General features: G+C 44.9%; 1 protein-coding gene across 1 annotated transcript in view; it reads left to right on the top strand.

The window, feature by feature from the left end:
- Positions 1-17,307, top strand: part of LOC149244879 (putative disease resistance protein At1g61300) — a 42,781-nt gene extending 25,474 nt beyond the window's left edge. The window contains exon 2 of the mRNA XM_089436396.1: positions 17,125-17,307. Coding sequence (XP_089292522.1) covers positions 17,125-17,307 — 183 coding nt within the window. The remainder of the gene's footprint in view (positions 1-17,124) is intronic.
- Positions 17,308-19,668: the final 2,361 nt, after the last annotated feature.

Genomic DNA, 19,668 nt, shown 5'->3' with positions numbered 1-19,668 from the left:
GGCAGGACTGGTCCATATGTCTTCGCGAAATCCGCAGTTCAACAAACTGACTATGGAAGATAAGGGCAAGATAGTTAATATTGAGACAGATGATGAGGAGGAGGATCTTTAGGCCTTTGTAGAAGAGATTGAACTAGATGAAGAAGTGGAGGAAGACATTCAGCCAGTGCACGCTGTAGCAAAACTGCCCAAATATGTCCCCCCACGGAAAGGGAAAGCAAAAGTACCCAAGGACGTGGATACCGTTAAGAGCGCACTCAAAACCCCACTCCTCCTAGATGGAATTCTATTTGAGGGTTCAGTCCTGGGCCGCATACCCATGATGAAATTTGAAGATTGGGACCTTGCGGACAGTGAAAAGTTCCCACATTTGGAGACTAGCCAACTTATGAAACAAAGCAAGGAGGGGTAGTTATAGCGCTGTAGCCACGGAAATGGCCGCGTAGGGTGGAGGAGGTCGAGCTACTCCACCTACTATGGATTCTGCATTTTCACCGTGCACCAATCACGATATTTGTCATCAGGTAACTACTTTTCCTAGTGCATGAGGGGTACTTGTGGCTGGAGGAGCCAATTCCCATTACGACGGAGCTGATTCATAGGATTTCAAACCTTCCATGTACGAGAAGGGACCCCGTGGAAATAGCTGGCCAAAGTGGAGACTTGGCGCTCGCAGAAGCCATGAAGAAGAAATACAAGTTAGAGAAGAAGCAGAGGGGCTATGTGATTACTAGCATTCAAGACAAAGGGGTGCGCGTAGCCACTCAGTTGCTGGTAGGAAAAGTGATGAGAAAATTCCGCGGCAATGAGGTACCAACAATGGTCATCGCGTTGGCCGAACAATGCACCGAGGGGGTACAGTTCAACTGGGCGTAGTTCCTCTGCGAGGAGTTCCTGACTAATTGCAAGGAGGCTTAGGAGCAGGGTTAGACCTTCCACTACGCGTGGTTGCTCTTATCCATCTTGTTGGTTGCAAGGGAACTGCTGGAGGACAGTCAGTTTCCTCCCTTGACCAGGACTTGCCAGAGGCAACAAAATATGCGTTGCTCTGGGCGACAAGGCATGCCACATGCATCTGCGAGATCAAGATCTTTTGGATACTCATGGAGGTGAGCGTACGATTGTGGATCCACAAATGGCTGCACCTATCCCCCACGGTATACGGCAGTTTGTGGAGCTTTGCAAACTTTAAGGCTTTTATGCACAATGTGTATATCAAGGTGCGAAAGGATCCAGAGTAGAACTAGACCAAACTCTTGTTCATCGCAATTGATGACGTTGTTTTCACAGTGCTCAACTCATGGCCACCCGAATGGTGCACCTCGAATTTGGTAGCGTGCAATGAGGCAGCGATACAAAGACAGAAGGATGCCGCCAAGCTGTTGGCACAACAAAAGTTGAACGAGCAGTTAGCCGAGGAGGTAAGGGCTTCCTGCAAGGAAGAAAAGGCCGCTGCAGAACAGACCAAGGCCGCCGAAAAAACAGCAGTAGCTGGGGCCACCACGACACAGGAGGAAAGAGGACTAGACCTGACCACAGGACATGGGATAGACGATACGGCGGAAGGCGTGGACCCAAGCACCACCTCTACACAATTGAAACGGCCGCGCGGGACAGAACGAATAGGGCCACGGAAGAAGACCAAGGCTTCCAAATTGGATGGGGAGCCTATTACACTGAGAAAGGGTGATCTATACGACATTGGCGACACATTTCATGAGGTCACTAGGGAGGCACTCCAAGAAGCAATGACAGAGCAGTAGAATGTATTGGGGGCACTCAGGGCATAACTGCAGGGACTTCAGGTGTGACTCCCATAAGAAGGAAAAGTAGCCGTCTACGGTGCCCCGGGAGCATCGGCAACAGAGTAGTTGTTGCGGGCCAAAATGGTCAACACCGTCGCACTGCTGGAAGGAGCATTGAGAGCAGACAACATGGAGGTTAGAGCCGTGGTAGGATGGATCAAGGGACTTAGCCTATACTTAGCTGCCCTTTCGCGGGATATTTTATACCAGCTACAGGACGGAGCGACGACAGAACTTCGCGCTAGGGAGAGACGTGCAGTGAAAATGCTAAGTGAACAATGAATCAACAATGAACAAATTAGCCTACAATGTGATGAAGCGGTGGCTGAGAACCAACAGTTGGAGCAGATTGTAGAGGAAGCATGTCGCCACGTCCCAGAACTGGAAATTGCGACAAATCTGCTAGTAGGAATGCAGATCCACAAATTGGCCAGTGGATTCTGCGAGACGAAGAAGGAAGCTACGAGGATCCAGCTAGACCTCAACCAATTGCTGAACTACGATTAAAGGCGTAGCCCTCTACGCCCCCAGAAATTTAAGATTAGCGTGCCAACGATATCTGAAAAGGGTTGGAAGAAATTGAACAGGCAATGCAGAGATACACCACATTGTTGGAAGAATCCTTCGGGGTCCTCACAACCTTATAGGAGGACCCCACCAAATATCGGTTGGAAACAGAGACGTGGGAGCTTCAAATGAAATATGATAGCGTGCGCAGGACGGCGTAGACAGTGGTCCTATCTCAGTGGCTCGCGAGGTTACAACAGACAAAGGCATTGAAGGAGCAAGTGGATGCAGCGTGCCAAAATGAGGCAGTACTTAAAGCACACGTCCAGCCTTGGATTGATGAGGCCTTCCTCATCATGGCCGAAATCAAAGGAAAACTCGTACAAATGAAAGCGATGCGTGACCTGCGACAAGGAATTGACCTTGACAATGAGCATTTGGCCAAGCGAGCAAAACGAATCCAGTAGACGACAGAGCAGTGTGCTACGGATCTTTGTGCAGCACAGGCATAGCTGGATGGACTTCGCGCGAAGATTTCCGTACCAACAGAGTGACTCGGGACGAGTCATGATGATTTTGTTGGGGCCATGTTGGGTAGCGAATCTCCCCATAGTATGTTTTTGGGGCTTGAAGCCCAAATTTTGGTCAAGTGCAATGTAAATACCCCGCGAAATGCGGGCGTGGAGCGCGAGAGTCTAGGGTTGTCTGCCCTAAAATAATGTAATTTAATGTATGGTATGTCAGCCTACCCATGGTCCGTGGACCATGGGATTGTATAAATAGAGCAAGGCTCTAAGTGTAAAGTCAGTCTTAGCTTTGAGAAGAAACAAGAAGTTTTGGATGATGAATTAGCTCTGAGTCTGTAAGTCCAAGGCTTGGGTTGTAGTAGTAGGAAGAGGCTCTACAGCTATGTGCGCAGAGGCCTAATAGAGTCCATAGCTGTGTGCGCGGACCCCTGTAGCTTAGTGTGCAGGGCAGAGTTGGGATTGTACTTGAATAAAGGATTAATAAAAGATAAGTTGATTCTAAAATAATGTGTGTTTATGCTTCTATTATATTTATGCATCTCTTTACAATTTTATGATTGCACACACTTGTTATGAATGTTGAATGATTAATGAGAATATTGGGTCCACACAATTAAGTTAAGATCTATAATAATAGCACAGTAAGGATAAAGGATCTAGACAACACATCTTCACGCTCTTCACAGAGCTGCGCAGAAGTAGTCACACAAGTTGTGAAGGACAGACGGCTACGCGGAGTAGCGCAAGCTCGCAGGTTCAGTTCGCGAACTTCCTAGACTTCATCAAGACAAAGAGAGATATTCTGGAATTTCCGTGTCTTTGTTTTGTTGATGCATCTGGATATTTTATGTATGAATTTCTTTTATTATGCTTATGTGATGTGCGAATGAATGCAATTACATTGAATAACTGAATGCATTTACGATTATCTGTTTACACGGTGTTAACTATAATTGTTGGATAAGATAAGTAAGTCACTAGAGTAAATTGGGGAATCTGCACAGCACGCTACCATAGTAGCATGAAGGTACCTTAGGAACAGGTTAGGGCTGCACGAAGGTCAATCGTATCCTTTCGCGGAGGTAATAATAGAAGTATGGAATAGAGGGCTCACCTTGCATGCCCTAGAGAGAAGCAACCTACGCGAAGGCAGGGATAGAGGAAATCAAACGACATCACAACAATCTCAGGGTGCAGAAACTTGGTTCCAGCATCCCCCCATACTGCACCGGGTGAGACTTCAGTCCGCATTCCGCGAGCTGATGCCGAAAGGGTCAGTAGTGTAGGGATTTGTTTGGCTAATTAACGCTAAACCTAGGTCAGGCCCCCTCAAGCCAACAAATGGTTCCATTTCCGGGACTAGAATCTGCATAAGAGATGTGTGATGTCGTATCACTGGAATCCAACTAAGAAGGATATCAGAGACTGGTTGGATAGGAAGATCCACGAGTTCGTGGCGCAGGAGAACAGAAACTCGCGACTGATAAAGGAACAATGGTTGGACATATTCGTGTATACAAAGATCCACGAGATATTTTTCTGCTTCTTCCCTATTGAGATATAAGAGTGGATCACAAAGCTAGCAAATAGCCAAGGAAGGTGGAAACTTGACGGTCCTATTGTCTGGACCCCGGAGCTAATACAAAAATTGGAGGCATCTGAGGACAAGATTGCCCGTGATGTCAATCATTGGCTCGATCGCGTCATAGGAGGATTTGTGATTGAATTCGCAGTTGACACCTTAGTCAGCTACAGCGAGGCAGAGTGACACTTTTTAAAGGACCGCGAGGTAAGTATGTAAGATCTTTGAATACCTGGATTAAAATGCTATTGTGTGAAAAATGGTTATGCAGCTACCTTGATGTTCAGAACTACACGAAGTGGAAAAACTTATATGAACAAAGAGAAAAATGGTCTGGAATATAGTCCCTTGATTTCACCTCCACGAGGTTATGAGGAAGGGATAGTGAAGGTTTCTCCGCAAAGTGGTATTTAGTTAATAATACAAGGATTCCTATGAATACCACCTCCACCCACACCACCTCCAACTTCACCACCATCACTTCCAACTTCACTCATGCCACCTCCACCTCCACCATAGTTTAATATCGAAAACTCAGTGAAGCTGCCTTTGTTCAAAGGCTTGGGGAATGAGGACTCGAACCAATTCTTGTTCTTTGTGAAAGTTGTATGGGAAGCTCAAGGTGTTACAGATGATGATATAAAGAAGGCGACATTGGTTAGTGCTCTGTAAGATCGCGCGCTAACCTGGTATATCAAGTAATTTGATGATAACCCGAATGCTGGAGTGGAAGACATCTAGACAACACTGAATAGAGAGTTCAGTAGGCCTAAATTTGAGGTGCAGTCGATTGTGGGATTCAAGGATATTGTGATGCAACCAGGAGAGATGACTTGGGAACTATATCAGAGGTTGAAGTGTACAATCCACGAGGCCAACATGAATTTGACAGACGAACAACGTTGCGAGTGGTTTGTGGCTTCGCTACTATCGCACTTAAGGGTTGCGCCGTCACAACAGAAGATAACTACTCAGGCGTAGGCCTTGGAGACTGCCATGAGACTACATGAAACCTCGATGCAAGATCCAAATCTAGGAGTTTAGCAGATCCATGCGCAGTTGAAGAATATGTGCCTTGAAATTTAAAGTCTGAAGTAGGATAGGACGGTTCGACCAGAGGTGTGCGAGGAGATATGGTGCTTGAAATGCAAGAATCAGGGTCATGACAAAGATCATTGCCCTGTCTTTACGAACTATATTGCAGGAGGAGGAGCAATTCCTTTGAGGCCAAAGGCTCAAGCAGGACCGAGCGCAGGGCTTGCATTGTGGTGCGCTATATGTCAGGTAGCAGGAAAACATGCCACAAAAAACTGTCATTTGCTGCAGAAGTTTGTACGGACACCGCAACAACTATTCTGCAAATTTTGTAGGTCGGTAGGGAATGATGAGCGGAATTGCAGGAGTTATGAATTAATGATGGATAGAACTCCCTCCTATAGGGTTCAGGATGAAACATGACCCCCTAACCAAAGAGCAGGGAAGGCGTGGATAGGATTTCAGGGGTGCAGACGAGGCCGAGGTGGAGGAGGACCTAACAGAGGTCGAGGATAGTTGATCTGCTACAATTGCAGAGGACCAGGACAATATGCCCATGATTTCACTAACCCAACATGTCCGTCGTGCAAGTATTGCACGCTGTTTGATCATGAGATGGAAGATTGCCCTACGCTGATAGCTAGGAAACGTGACAAAGGGGCGCTACCACCTCTATCGAATTAGAACCTACAGATGATGAAGTCTGAGCCACGCGAAGAAGATCCAAACATAAATATAGTGCTCAGAAGTGGAATTGCGACAGGAGTTCTATTTGGAGATCATAAGTGAAACTTTCATGGAAGCTAAGTGTTGGCTTGTTGGGGCCTAACCCAGGTTTAGAGTTAATTAGCCAAACAAATCCATGTACTACAGGGCCTTTCGGCAATGGTCCACGGAGCGCAGACTGAGGTCTCACCCGAGGTAGTATGGGGGGTGCTGGAACCAGGTTTTTCACCCTTGAGATGTATGAGAGGTTGACTCTGTCCAACTATTAGACCCTACGTGCAGTATACTTCGCGCCCTTCCCGGTCCATGGCGCCCTGATATATTCACTTTTGCGCAACCTTAACCGGGGACTATGGGGCTTCCGCATTGCTGGAGCAACGCTTTTCACTATTTCCCTACGTCACACCCGTGATCTTACTTATCTTCTTACACCAGTTAGTTATCTTCGCGTAAATGGATGCCTTATGTTATATTTATTTATACAACACATTCATATGAGTTCGCGCAAAAAATAAACAATAAACTTGCAAGTTTTACCCAATAATACATAAAACAGGAAAAGATACACAGAAATATGATAAAACTTCTCTTTTATTAATGCTTCCAATGATTACATACTCGACCTGCCCTATGCACTTAGCTGCAGGAGTCTGCGCACTCAACTGTGGACTACTAGGCCTCTGTGCACTCAGCTGTAGAGCCTTCTCCTACTCTACGACCCAAAGACACACTTTACACTTTGACTCAATCTCTTAGACTCATCATGCTTCTATCTCCTCACTTTTGTTTTCTATACTTAGAGCCTCGCTCTATTTATACAATCCCATGGTCTGCAGACCATGGGTGGATCTTTCAAGCTAACATTACATTACAAAAACAAGGGTAGACAACCCTGTGACTCTATTATGACTTTGCGCTCCACGCCCACAAATCAGAGTCTTTACAATGCACTTGGTCAAAACTTGGGCTTTAAGCCCCAAACATGCCTTGGGGGGGATTCCACACCCAAAACTAAGAAGAGCTTTGTTGAGGCCTCCACCTCAGGAAGCAAGGATAAACCTGATCAGGAGATGGACCCTTATATGCTCACAACTTTCTTGGAGACCTGTATGAAGTTACTGCGCAATAGTAAGACTGTGAAAGGGTTACAAGGGCTCATTAATAGATGCGTTGGAACCGTGCTGGGTGAGTCGTGCATAGTACGAAAGATTGGCAAGCATAAGACAAGGATGGGATGGGAGATGAGGCTGACCATGCAGATAGGAGAGTATGAGATGGATTAGGTCATTTTGGACCTGGGGTTAGATGCAAACATCCTACCAAAGCATACTTGGGAACGGATGGGGAGACCTGCACTACAATGGTCTCCGATTCCACTGAGGATGTCAAATCAATAGAGGATCATCCCCATGGGACGACTGCAGGGAGTGACTGTGGATATTGAAGGTGCGAGCACGCTGGCTGATTTTGAAGTAATAGAGATAGTGGATGACAACAATCCCTATCCTACGCTCCTGTGAATTGACTGGGCTACTGATATGAATAGAATAATCAACCTAAGTGGAAGATGATATTTGAGAGGAAATTGCTACACGTAATAGTACCCCTAGATCCGGGGGAGGGATCGTGCTATACTGAACCAGTCTGCGATTATGAGAGTGATGAAAATTTGGACTGTATCTATAAGATAACGATGCGAGATCAAGATTGGGGGAATCCCATCGCGGATGGACGAATTACTTGGGATTGCAAGGGTTCCTGAACTTCATACTCCAATGAGGAGATAGAAAACTGGCAGAATCGGTTACATGAAGCGACTACGTTGAATTGAAATATGATGACCCAATCGTTGTGCTGTGTGTCCTCAGAGGTAAGGAACTTGCCTACTTATGATGACCTGAATGAGGTAGATATCTTTTTGGATGCATTTGAAAGGGAGGTACCAGAAAAGCAACACTTCCAGGTGTTGGACTGGGCACTGCGTGGTACGCCCACAAGATGGTGGGGTACACATAAAGGAAGCTTTGATAATTGGCACGAATGTAGGAGGATGATGAGAACACAATTCAAGAAGCCTAAGATGCGAATGACAGATAAGTATGTTGGGCAGGATGATCCCCACACACATTTGGCCAAACGGGCCAAGGTTTATGGAGAAAAGCCCCAACTTGAGTGGGTGCACTTGTTCTGTCATACCCTGGATGTTTTCCCGATGAATTGGTACGTAGAAAATAAGCTACGCATGGTACCAGTGAATGAGATGTTCTGAGTGAGGGCTTTGTGATGACATTCAATTTTTAAGACGGGTTTGACTATATTGATGAGGCGCTACAAGAAGTGAAAGCAGCTATCTTTCAGATACCACACGATCCTTTGGACCTGATTCAGCCTGAGTGGGCTACTTAACTAAGTCACGCGCTAGAATGCTACAGCTTTACCGCTAAAGAAGGAGATGAGGATCCACAGAAGATTAACATTCGAGAAATAGAAGGTCACTGCAAAGTTAAAGGACCACAGATTGAGAGCCCTGATAAAACCGTGCCTTTGAAAATGAAACAAGTAAATGTTGGTATGGAGGTAGAACACAAATTCACGAAGATTGGGGACTACTGGGACGACACGATGGTGGATAAGGTCGCCGAATTGCTCCGCAAATACCAGGACTTATTACCTACCAAGTTTATGGATCTGAAGGGGATAATTGGGGACCTATGAATGATGAAAATTATGTTAAAACCAGATGCGAAGACGGTTAAGCAAAGACCTTACCATCTCAATCTAAAATATAAGGAGAAGGTATGCGTAGAGCTAGACAAGATGCTCGCGGTAGGCATCATCAAGCCTATGGAAGAATCCAACTGGGTAAGCCCAATGGTGGTACAGGAGAAGAAGCAAGAGGATGAAATAAGGATATGTGTGCATCTCAGAAAGCTGAATGACGCTTGTGTGCATGATCCTTTCCCGACTCTGTTCACCGATGAAGTGTTGGACAATGTAGATGGCCCATAAGCATATTCCTTCATTGATGGGTTCTCTGGGTACCACCAGATCAAAATCGTGTGAAGGATAGGAGAAAGACAACCTTCGCGATAGAGTGGGGTTGTTTTTAGTACACTGTAATGCCTTTTGGATTAAGGAATGCGCATGTGATCTTCTCGCGCGTAGTTTTTGCTTCATTCAAAGAATTTATTTATAAGCTCCTGGAGGTATATTTTGATGATTGGACTGTGTTTGGGATGGTTAAACGCCATGTATCAAGCTTGCGACTAATGCTGGATACCCGTCGAAGATACCAGATCGTTCTCAATCTAAAGAAGTGTCTGCCTTTCGTTCCTTTTGGGAACCTGTTGAGGCATGTGCTTTGCAGATAGGGACTGATGGTAGGTCCCACAAATATAGCGGTGATATTAAACTTGGAAGCCCCGAGGAATGTGAAGCAACTATGCGCTACCCTAGGACATACAGGATATTATAGAAAGTGTATCAAAGGCTATGCCCAGATCACCGCACCTATGGATAAATTGTTAAAGAAGGATGTCACATTCTGCTAGAACGATGACTGTAAGAAGATCTTGGATATATTAAAAGAAAAGATGGTCATTGTGCTGATTCTAGTCTTCCTGGATTGGAAGAAAGAGTTTCATGTACATGTCGATGCGTCATGTATAGCTCTGGGAGCAGTCCTGACACTAGCTAGTAGAGAAGGCTTTGACCATCCTATCATTTCGGCAAGCTGAAGATTATCCAAAGTGGAGAAGAACTATTCCACCACTGAGCGCGAAGGGCTAGCCATGGTGTATGTGCTTTAGAAGTATAGGCACTACTTGCTGGAGGCCATTTTAAGATGTATATGGATCACTCCACACTGAAGTTCTTGGTCAATAAGATTGTGTTGGCTGGGAGAATTTGCAGGTGGCTCTTATTGTTCCAGGAGTATGATTTTGAAGTTTTTGTGAAGCCTAGACCACTGAACGTGGGACTAGACCATTTGTCGCACATCAAAACAGGGGAAGAGCCCACTAATTTGGAGGAGGGATTGCCCGATGCGCATCTATTTGTAGTGCATGTCGTGGATGGTCATTTCGAGGATATAATACACTTCCTAACAACGTGAACTGCTCTGGAAGGATACACTATCCAACAAAAGAAGGAATTAGTGGTGTGTGTGGCAGATTTCTCTATCATTGTTGGGCATCTGTATAAGATGGGGACTGATGAGATATTGCGACGATATGTACTTGAGTTCCAAAGAAGTAGCATCCTCGTAGACGCTCATGGGGGCTCCGTGGGAGGAAATTATGCAGGAAGAGCAACCACATAGAAGATTCTACGTGCAAGGTTGTGGTGGCCAACCCTTCATCATGACTCAAAAGCATATTGCAAGGCATGTGATGTGTGTCAAAGGATTGGCAGGCCATCGCGGAGGGGTTAGATGCCTTTGAACCCTCAGATGACATTGCAACCCTTTGAGAAGTGGGCAATAGATTTTGTGGGACCCATTCAGCCACAAGGGAAGATGGGAGCAAGGTACATTATCACTGCGACAAAATATTTGACTTGTTGGGCAGAGGCACAACATTTGAAGGATTGCACATGCACGACCGCTGCAAAGTTCATCTTTGAGAATGTATTGATGTGATTTGGATGTCTGAAGGTCTTGATGAGTGATCACGGTACACACTTCCTGTATGAGACGATCAGTGTGTTGACGGAGGAATTTCAGGTATACCACCAGAAGAGCACACCTTATCACCCATAGGCTAACGAGACAGTGGAGGCATTCAAAAAAGTGCTCAAAAATGCAATGACAAAGGTTTACAATGCTCAGTGAAGTTATTGGGACCTACGCATACCTACAATATTATGGGCTTATCAAACGACATGCAAGACGTTGACTAGACAAACCCCCTTTAGGCTTGTCTATGGGGTTGAAGCGGTAATGCATATGGAGTATATTGTGCCTAGTTTGCGCATAGTAGTGCTCACAGGTATGACGGATTGCGGAGCCCTGGAGGAAAGGCTCGAACAACTGGATGAACTGGAGGAAGAGAGAATTTTAGTTGGATTTCACCAACAGGTCCAAAAGCAGCGCAAAAAGGCATGGCATGATCGACATATTAAGCTGCACACATTTAAGGTAAAGGACCTGGTTTTGTTATATGATAGTAAGTTTGATAAATTTCCAGGGAAATTCAAAATGAATTGGTTAGGGCCCTATGTCATTAAGGAAATTACCGATGGAGGAGTGGTACAACTGGTCAAATTGAATGGAGAACCCTTTCCAGGAAAGGTGAATGGCAGTCGCTTAAAGCCATACATCGGCGGTTTGGCCATGTGACTAGATGAAGGTAGCACAGTCTTAGCACTCAAGGCAGGTGAAAGGAGGTGCGGGATTATAAACTACATTGCCCAGGTTAGGGAGTTGCGCGATTGGAAGATGGTGCGAAGCAAGGAAGTGTCACTGGGTCCACAACAGCGCAGAGGGAGCTGCGTTCCCCAGGGAGAAATCACGCAGGTCAGATGGAAAGTGACCGTTGAAGTCACAGTTCATGATTTGATGACAGAAGTGATGCCAAATGGAGGGGAAACCAACATTTAAAACGAAATTTATGGCTCAGATCCTTGAAAATATGCCGCCTATCCAGCATTAATGAACCGATTTTGGGGGGAACGGTCGGATTTGAATTAAAAATGCCCTATAAATTACAAGTGGATGTCCAACAAGAAACACTTTGAATTTTGAGAATCGAGTTGTTGAGCTCTAAGGTGCATACGAATTGCAAGCAATACGAGCTTCTAATAGCTACTGGGGTATTTGAGACTTTGCCGACGGAAACACAAGAATTCCTGTAGAAGATCATGTCAGCACCCATAGAAATTATAAATACAGAGCAAGTAGTAGAAGAGTGAGCACAGGTAATGGAAAGAGAGGCAGAAGTAGCTGCTCCGGAAGTGCCTGAAGTATTGGTAGAGGTCCCTAAGTCACTGAGAATGCCGAGACCTAAGCCAACTCCAACCAAGGAAGCTGGGAAGGACAAGAATGGAAAGCAACCTGTGATACCGGTGAGTGCCTCACCAAGGCGAAACCCACCAAAACCCACTGCACAGGAGAAAGGCAAGGCTATAAACCTAGAAGCACAGGAGGAAGATATCAAAGACATCTCGATGGACAATGAGGATGTGGGAATGGAAGTGGAGGAGGTTGAAGCCCAGGGTAGGGACCCTATTACGTAGTTGCTGGAGTATGTCCCTCCGCGCAAGCCAAAGTCCAAGTTCCCAAAGGACATTGATGAGAGTAAGAATCCCCTACAAACCCCTCTGCTACCGGATGAAATTTCTTTCGACGGTCCGTGTTTGGCACAGGTGCCGATATTGAAGCTTGAAGACTGGGACTTGGCGGACCATGAGAAGTTACCGCACCTGGCGACCGAGTAGCTAATGCGCTACATCATAGACACGAATAGGAGCCGTGGAGGTGGATTTAGGGCATAGAGAAGGCTAAGTTGCTCAACCTGCTCTGGGAATGAATGCATTGGAGCCGTGGAGGTGGATTTAGGGCATAGAGAAGGCAGGGTTGCTCAACCTGCTCTGGGCGCCGCACTATAACTGCACCCCGGTGACAATTTTGGTCATCAAGCATCTGCTGTGCTTGGTGCATGATGGGTGTTTGTGGCTGGAGGAGATGATACCCATCACAGATAGGTTGATTCACCGAATAATGTGCCTACCATATACAGGTGAGAATCCAGCGATGATCTTTGGTGGCAAGGTGTGATAAAGGAAAGTGTTCCCTCTGTGGACAGAGGCAACCCCTCTAGCCCTGTAGTGGGTCTAGTCATAACAAAGACAAAAAAACAATCGATTCCCTTAAATAGTCATCGTTGGAGGCCTACCTCAAACCGGTGGTTGATGAAGTTTCCGTTGCGCTGCTCCAACTTCCGTTTCTTTCTCCTCAATGAGAAATAAACCTGAAACACCACAAGAAAACAACAGAGCACGTAACCGAGAACAACAATGATCTATTTACTTATAAAGTCAAGAAATCATAAGCTATCAAGTAAATTGTACACAAGATATAGGAAATCATCATTGATTGTATTAAAATGAATCAAGAGCAAAGCTTACAACCAAGTCTTGACGTCGCAAGCCTTCTCGGAGGGTCCAGCCAGTATGTTTCTTCAAGCATTCACTCTCAAGAATGGGTCTCCCAAATAGATTATATCTCTCTCTCACTCACAAGCTCTAATACAAGGTTAAGGCACTCCACAACCTCTTACCGAACTATTAGCAATCCCACACTTGTCACACTTACACCAAAGCTATCTACTTAGTTTCAAAGCAAACTCAAAAGAACTAGCCAGCACTGTCGAACTCAAGAACTAGCACATCATAACAATGGTGAGTGATTTTATAGGAGAAGAAGTCTCCATGAAATGAGGGAGAGGGAGCTTATCATTCAAGGGAGGTTGCACAAGAGGCGGAACCACCATCCCAGAGGAGGAAAAGCGACCCAAACTGACCCAACAACCAGCTCTAGAAACACCCAGAAGGCCGAATGTTTGAACAAATTCGCCAAATCTGGATTGTCGCAAGTCATGAACTAAGGATCAGCGACGACATCGAAAAGAGGCAATGCATTCAGATGAATCGTCGCTGTAAATTGCTGGGAGCTTTGCATCAAGCCCTAAAATCGCACCGTCGCAGGAAACACGTGTACACCAGCGATGATGTCGCGATGAGACAGTTCATGACAAGCGATCGTTGCACCTTTTAATATCTTATCAGCGACGATGTAGAAACTTAGGAAAAAGGGCCAGTTCTTCAGCATCAGAGAGCACTGTTTAATCTTTTTACATAAGTGGAAAGATATGGACATGTGTATTTGATACATGACACAACAGAGGGACTGAGATGAGGACAATGACAAATTATTGTGTAACAGATGCCCCCTAAAGCATGAAGCTCGAGAGAGTGGGAGGGGTGAAATGCTTTACGAAACCATGACCGAATTGGAACACCACCTTGAAGGACCTGCAGGTACAAGTACAACGGATATCTCTAATAGTGAGATACATGTAGTCTAGGCATGGATGCAGCCATCCAAAAGACATATGAAACTTGGTCTGTGGTATGGACGCAACCACCCAGTTGATAAGACCATATATAATGATAAAGGTATGGTCACAACCATCTGATTAAAGAGTCATGTATGTAATCACGAACCAAACCACGTAGCTCGAACATATGTAATCTTAGTTCGGGGTCTTGAAACCCTAACTGATCTTAGTACAAATTCTAGCATGCGAATAGATGTGCTAAAGTCGAGCATGATAGAAAGTCGCTTGATTACCGATATAATGAAAATCGTTAACAAGCGTGAGAGAAACCATCAATAATGCCAATGGCTCTCAAGGTACTGCTAGTACAATCCACAAAGTGTGAAAAATGGGTTGAATTCGAACGCTCATGGAATCAACCAATCGAAGACCAATGATGAAAGTCTGTCGTCAGGTGCGAAGAACTTACCATTGAGGCATGCAAGCTCCAAGGTACCGAAAGGGATCTCTAGATTAATCTCCTGGATAATGAGCTGATGTCGATAGGAGACGATTTGTTGCAAGAGGGCCATAATGTTTCCCCCATCAACAATGCGAGATAAGGAACAAGTGGTAGATGGTGAAATATAGCATCAGAGGAGGAGGTAAGGGTGTGAACTGCAGAAGGATTATACTCTTGAACATATCGACGACATGATTACGGAATGCAACAACATTTTGGTGCCAAGGGATTGGAGGTTTGATGGAGACAACATGGATTAGATGGAATGAGGTAAAAAGGCAACCCAAAAAACCCTGGAAGGCCAATGACGATGTGAGGATATCCCAACCCGAAGAGAAGAAAAAGTGTCGATGTTCAAGAGTGACAAGCTGCCGTAGGTAACCAATGACGACTTCCAAATTTTCCCCACCATTGCTAGTGAGTACCCCAGTTATTTTTGAAAAACAAGCTTGAAGGGGATAACATATGCTTGTGATATAAGTTCGTCCTTTGGACGAATCCAACCTAGTAATAGTTTAATGAGCCCTAGAGTGGAGAAGCTTGAGTCTCGTCATGGTGACGAGTTCAATGTCGTCAGGGTTTAACGAGTCTGACACAGTTAAAACTCGAAGTATTTTTCATGTTTAGAGGGTTTGAAAAAGACACGGAAAAGAAAAATCCAGGGGGGTCCTTTTTCGTAAATTTGTGTCCTTCGAGCCCAAAAAAGTAGAAAACAATACCTGAGAGAACCGCTTGACCATTACGATCAAGGAGTACTTTTCGTAATTAGTGGCTATGATCCGAAAAAGTAAAAAAACGATTGGAGACATGTCATTTCTTAACCAATATCTAACTCGAAACGACAAAAATACGGTGATATTTTCATGTTTATACTTTCAGAAAAGAGCTGAAAGTGGACCGCCTATTATTCCATTTAACAAGTTAAAATGGAAAACTCAACAATCTTTTCATCTTTTGTAAGTCAGAAAAGGGCTTAAAGAAGACTTGTAGAAAATATGGACCAAGCATGTATTAATCATTAAACGTATCCGTTGTCCCTATTTATGGACAGAAAAACCACAGTATAAGATCCATTTGAGAAAAATGCACTATACATTTGAAAATTAGGTTAAAAAACCTAAAACCATAGGCAAAACCCCAAAATATAACAGAAAACCCTAAGCCCTTTAGGAAGGTGTTCCCTCGGTGGACAGAGGCAACCCCTCTAGCCCTAGAGTGGGTCTAGTCACAACAAAGACAAAACAACAATTGATTCCCTTAAATAGTAATCGTTGGAGGCCTACCTCAAACTGGTGGTAGATGAAGTTTCCGTTGTGTTGCTCTAGCTTTCATGTCTTTCTCCTCAATGAGAAATAAACCTAAAACAACACAAGAAAACAACAGATCACGTAACCAAGAACAACAATGATCTATTTACTTATAAATCTAAGAAATCATAAGCTATCAAGTAAATTGTACACAAGATATAAGAAATCATAAGCTATCAAGTAAATTGTACACAAGATATAAGAAATCATCATTGATTGTATTAAAATGAATCAAGAGCAAAGCTTACAACCAAGTCTTGACGTCACAAGCCTTCTCAGAGGGTCGAGCCAGTATGTTTCTTCAAGCATTCACTCTCAAGAATGGGTCTCCCAAATAGATGATATCTCTTTCTCACTCACAAGCTCTAATACAAGGTTAAGGCACTCCACAACCTCTTACCAAACTATTAGCAATCCCACACTTATCACACTCACACCAAAACTATCTACTTAGTTTCAAAGCAAACTCAAAAGAACTAGCCAGCACTGCCGAACTAAAGAACTAGCATATCATAGCAACGGTGAGTGATTTTATAGGAGGAGTCTCCATTAAATGAGGGAGAAGGAGCTTATCCTTAAGGGAGGTTGCACAAGAGGTGGAACCACCATCCCAGAGGAGGAAAAGCGACCCAAACTAACCCAACAACCAACTCTAGAAACACACACAAGGCTGACTGTTTGAACAAATTTGCCAAATCTGGGTTGTCGCAAGTCATGAATTAAGGATCAGTGACGACATCGCAAAGAGGCAATGTGTTAAGATGAATCGTCACTGTAAATAGCTGGGAGCTTCGTGCCAAGCCCTAAAATTACACTATCACAGGAAACACATGTAAACCAACGACAGTGTCACGACGAGACAGTACATGACAAGGGATAGTTGCACCTTTTAATGTCTTATTAGCGACGATGCTGAAACTTAGGAAAAAGGGTCAGTTCTTCAGCATCAGAGAGCACTGTTTAATATTTTTGCATAAGTGGGAAGATATGGACATGTGTATTTGATACATGACACAGCAGAGGGACTGAGATGAGGAAAGTGACAAATTACTGTGTAACACAAGGGTGGTGAGCAGGCTCTCGCAGAGTCAATGAAGGAGAAATTTAAGCTGGTGAAGAAGTCACGCGGGTACGCTATCTCCAACATCTGTGATGCCGCTGTGAAGGTAGCAACACAGATCCTTGCAAGAAAGGTGATGTGGAAGTTCCAGTTCCCTTCGGTCGTGCCAGACCTCCCTGAAGCAGTGAAGTACACTTAGTTGTGGGTGACCCAAGGACACGTAGTGAGTTCAGGACAACAAGATCTTCTGGATCTTGATGGAGATGAATATTAGGATGACCATTAATCACAAGCTGCAATTGTCACCCACGGTGTACACTAACATGTAGATATATTGATCTGGTATTAAACAGGAACGCAACAAATTACAGAGATAACCATAAATACATATATGTAGCGGAAATAATACTTCATTTCATTAATGGAAAATACTGAAATATGCTTACAAACAGAAATGGAAAGAAACCAGTTGGGGCGATGGTAACTTATCTCTGAGAAGAGATGTGGCGGCTACATGCCTTTGAACTGTTCTCAACTGTGCTACAATGAGGATCGAAGGCCTATTTATTGTGGAGAAACAATGGAAAACCCTTCACATCCCAAAACCTAACCCTAGAAGATGAAACACCAAATTGTGGGCCTTGTTTGGGTAAATTGGTACATCAATTTCCCGGGGTCGTAACTTTGGCATACGATCTTCGTTTGACGCGTACAATAGCTTGTTAGAAAGATCTATCCGAGAACTACCACTTTGGGAAGGGAAAAATTGGTCCATGGACCCATGTTGCCCCTAGATTTCCCAAAAAACTTCGTTTAGGGCCTCAAAACAGCTCCGGAAGTTCAGGACCCGAAAAACTGCTAAAAATAGTACACTGTGCTACAATTTAGGAAACTGAAAAGACTGAAAGAGACAGTTGTGGGTGTCCAAATGGGATAGGAGGGTGGCCACCAACATCCACCTAGATCATATATGTTGGGTTCAAATATGATTTCCATCGAGTCTCCATCAGGGCGCAAAAGGACAATGCACAAAAGTGGCACGACTTGCCATATCTGGTCACAGATGACGCCATTAATGCAGTTCTTGATTAATGGCCAGTGGAGTGGTGCACTACCATGGACTTGGCAGTGGGTGGAAGCAAGTTCGCCACGCAGAAGAAGAAGGAGGAGGCCAAGTTGAAGATGGTGCAGTTGGTTGAGAAGAGGAAAAAGGAGGCCACTGAGAGGACCCAGGTTGAGCAGGCAGGAAAACAGAAAGGTGGCATAGACTGGGGCTTTGACAAAGGTGCACGGTCACCTTCACTTGAGACAAAAGAGGAAGACATAGAATAGCAGGATGTGGACCCTCAAGAGACGTCTGCTCACATTAAGCGCCCAAGAGAGCTAGAGAAGGGAGGGTCTAGAAAAAAATCCAAGGCGACCAAGACCTCGTTGGACCCTATCACATTGACAAAGGGAAACTTACATGATATCGGTGACATAGTCAGAGATGTCACCACGGAGGTCCTACAACAATTTGAACAACAACAAAAGATCATCCTAGGGGCCATACAGACCAGGTTGCAGGAGTTATAGACCCACGAGTTGCAAGCTGGTACGGTGTCTACCAGCTTGGAAATTAGCACTTCAGAGGTTGCCGATATGTTGCGCACGAAGGCTTCTAGTGTGATAGTGCTACCAGATGGAGAACTAACCATGTAAAATGAGGTTGAAAGGCCCACTGTTAGTGCCCTGAAGGAAGTTGGGTTGAACTTGGCAGGGCTTCCGTGTGAAGCACTCCACCTCTTGCAAGATGGAGTAATTGCAGAACTGAGGGCTCGAGAGCACCGTGTCGTCCAGGTGATCAGTGAACAACGGATCAACAATGAATAGATGGCCCTACAAAGAAATACTACCGTCGCTGTTGAGATCGAGGTGACCATTCAGAGAAAGAAGATTATGCAGGTAGTTGAGGAGGCATGTAGAATGGTCCTAGAGTTGGCCATTCCAAAGGAGGAGGCAGTCGAGGTACGCATCCACAAGTTGGCCACAGGGGAGCGCGGCACTCACACTGAGATAACGCGGGTTCAGTTGGAGTTGAACCTATAGATTACAGAGCTATAGTTGAGGGCCCAGCCTTCAACACCACTAGAGGTAAAGGAACAATAGGAAACCACTATCATAGAAGCAGTAGCGGCGGTGGAAAGTGCAGTAGCAGGCTGCACGCAGTTGTTCGAGCAATCATTTGAGGTGCTGACAATCATGTAGGAGGAACCATACATATAAAGGCTAGAGACGAAAGCACACAAGCTACAACAACGCTACGATGAAGTTAAGGGCACAACATGAACAATCATGTTGACACAGAGGCTAGCCAAGCTGCAGGAAGCCAAGTAGTTGAAGGAGCAGGTGGACGCATTGCTACACAAGGAAGCAGTGCTGAAGGCGTGACTAAAGCCCTAGCTAGAGGAAGCTTATGCACTCACATGAAATATTGAAGGCAAGCTTGTGACTCTGGAAGTGACGCAACAAAAGCTTCAGGCTGACAATGGAGGAGCAGTGACTGAGAAGACAGTTGAAT

This window comes from Pinus tabuliformis, chromosome 7 (assembly GCF_031772625.1).
Source record: "Pinus tabuliformis cultivar Carrire ecotype Pingquan chromosome 7, CPIR1, whole genome shotgun sequence".
In the NCBI taxonomy this organism is placed as follows: Eukaryota; Viridiplantae; Streptophyta; class Pinopsida; order Pinales; family Pinaceae; genus Pinus; species Pinus tabuliformis.
This window is presented reverse-complemented; position numbering and strand designations above follow the sequence as displayed.